Here is a 2,500-nt window from a genome sequence, read left to right as displayed (position 1 = left end):
TGGGCCACTTCTGGATTTTTAAAGGATGTCATCTATGACATCGTTCCAATGTTAAGGAGATTCTACCTTCCCAACACATGCTTTGGAGCCTACACAATGATGTGCGGTTCCTTGTTTCGATGCCTGGTTCATCATTTTGAATATAGCTTCTGCTCCTAGACCAGGAAAACTAAAGGTCTATTAAAATCGCCAGCCATTTCACCCAACCACAATCCAGTAACTGGTTGAATAGTTACTTGAAGTATCTTGAATGTACACTTTTGTTGATGTTCTTTATGAAGTGTCGCTTCTCACACAGTAGCACGTCATCTCATTGTAGGGGCTTCCTGGTGCTTTAGGAGAAGTGGGTAGAATGGGGTCTCCAGGACCACAAGGACCTCAGGGGAAACGTGGACAGAAAGGACAGCGTGGAATTGAAGGAATTCCAGGGATTATTGGACCAAAAGGAGATCTAGTAAGTAACACAAACCTACACATACTGTACACGCTTGGGATTTGTATATAAGATGTTGTGTTTGTGGGTTTACATTTAGCTTCTTTTGCTTTCAGGGCAGTCCAGGAATACCCGGATACCCTGGACCGAATGGACAAGATGTGAGTACATTGCAATACAAAAATATTCTATTCATTATAAAATTCAACGCTGCTTTTAAATGGAGTTAAACTTTGAATTGAAAGTGCTTTTCTCTCACTGTGACTGATGTCCTCTCAAGGGTTCTCGTGGATCAGTTGGCCCTCGTGGTCTTCCAGGATTAGATGGCTGTAAAGGAGACCCAGGAGATCCAGGGGTCCTTGGCTGTCAAGGTCCACATGGTACAAGCGGACCCCGAGTAAGAAAAACAGATTCCCGCTCTTCTATTGACCTGCATGACCTGATCAACTCGATGTGCAGCCTTGTTTAAAAGATGTTTAAGCTAAAACTCTACTAATGTAAAAAAAAAAAAAAAGATTGAAGGTTAGATATAAAGATTTCTACACTTTCCATCTTCATTTCCACTGAAAGTGATTAAAGCAAATATGCTAATGATGTCTGTTTCATAGAACAAGAGCTACTCTTCATTTTCTGCTGCAGTAAAGCTCAGACTGTAGACTAGCTAGCTGGTTAACAGCTTTTAACCAGAACTTGGGAAAAGTACAGTACGTGTCCATGTTGTTCGTAAACGAATGATGTTAAGTGTTTATTAGCATCATTCTAGCTTATAGCGAAGTTGCTTGAAATAGGATCTACTGTATATACAGGCATCATCTGTGTTGTAAGTATGCTATGCTAATTCACTAGCAAGCATGTGGAACGGTCATAAAATATTTTAAATGGGTTTGATCTCAAAATCCTTAAACAGAGTTCCCACTTTCCAAAACTGTAATACCTGAAAATTGTCTTCTGAACCTCCGAAAGTGTGATGAGTTAATTCCTGAGACTAAAATATCTAAGCTCTTTTAAATCTATGGACTGTCTGAACTTTCAAAGCATGCCATGTTTCATTGTTTTAATCTGCAGGGTTTTAAAGGGCCAAAGGGACCCAAAGGAGACCCTGCGCTCAAATATGTCATGATTCCTGGTCAACCTGTGAGTGAAACGTAAATAGCTATGCTAAAATCTTATTTGTTGGGTTTATTGGGATTAGTGAAATTTTACCTGATTACTGTCTCACAGGGTTGTGATGGACCTCCTGGTGACCCTGGACCTCCAGTAAGTGCTCACCAAATTATTTGTAGAAACAAGCCTGGTTAGCTTATCCTTCACACCGCGGTCACACATTCATCACAGATTACAGATTATAGTAATAAAAGCTGCTTTGTGCACAATTAACTATGCTGTATGTGACCTAGGGATCTTCTGGACCTTGTGGCCCACAAGGTGCCCAAGGGAACCCTGGAGACCCCGGACCATCGGTAAGCCCATGAATTCTATTCTATATCTATTTGCCGTTTACAAATGAACTTTTCAGTATATTTTGCAGTGTACTGTGCAATAAAGAGGTCAGAGAGCTTGACAGCGTCCGAGGGAAATGATGTGACCCCAGGAAACGTCTCTCGTTCTCACTTCTGTGTTCAGCCTTTAATTCAATTCAATTCAAGTTTATTTGTATAGCGCTTTTTACAATAGACATCGTCTCAAAGCAGCTTTACAGAACATAAACACAGAGCAGAAGGTAAACATAATTAATGATAAAGGAAATAACGAATAATAAAAGTAAAAGAATTGACAGAATAAAAATTCTAGATTATTATTAGATGTATATAGTTCACAATGTGTATGTATTTATTCCCCTATGAGCAAGTCTGAGGTGACTCAGGCAGCAGTGGCAAGGAAAAACTGCCTTAAATTGGTAAAGGAAGAAACCTTGAGAGGAACCGGACTCAAGGGGGAACCTCATCCTCATCTGGGTGACACTGGGGTGTGATTGTAATATACAGTCAGATAAATGTTGTATTGGTGTGAGGTTCAAGGACTTCTGATCTCCTGAGTACCACAGAGTCTAACTGGAGATGTCTCAGG

At 40.3% G+C, this 2,500-nt stretch overlaps 1 protein-coding gene across 1 annotated transcript in view; it reads left to right on the top strand.

Annotated features, from left to right (window-relative positions):
• The window catches only part of col4a4 (collagen, type IV, alpha 4), a 42,608-nt gene that overhangs the window by 18,544 nt on the left and 21,564 nt on the right, over nucleotides 1–2,500 (top strand). The window contains exons 5-10 of the mRNA XM_047820521.1: nucleotides 320–454; nucleotides 550–594; nucleotides 714–830; nucleotides 1,499–1,567; nucleotides 1,655–1,690; nucleotides 1,831–1,893. Of these exons, the coding sequence (XP_047676477.1) occupies nucleotides 320–454; nucleotides 550–594; nucleotides 714–830; nucleotides 1,499–1,567; nucleotides 1,655–1,690; nucleotides 1,831–1,893 (465 nt within the window). The remainder of the gene's footprint in view (nucleotides 1–319; nucleotides 455–549; nucleotides 595–713; nucleotides 831–1,498; nucleotides 1,568–1,654; nucleotides 1,691–1,830; nucleotides 1,894–2,500) is intronic.

This window comes from Tachysurus fulvidraco, chromosome 11 (genome assembly GCF_022655615.1).
Source record: "Tachysurus fulvidraco isolate hzauxx_2018 chromosome 11, HZAU_PFXX_2.0, whole genome shotgun sequence".
Classification (NCBI taxonomy): domain Eukaryota; kingdom Metazoa; phylum Chordata; class Actinopteri; order Siluriformes; family Bagridae; genus Tachysurus; species Tachysurus fulvidraco.
Note: the sequence above shows the minus strand (reverse complement) of the source record. Positions and strands in the feature narration are given on the sequence as shown.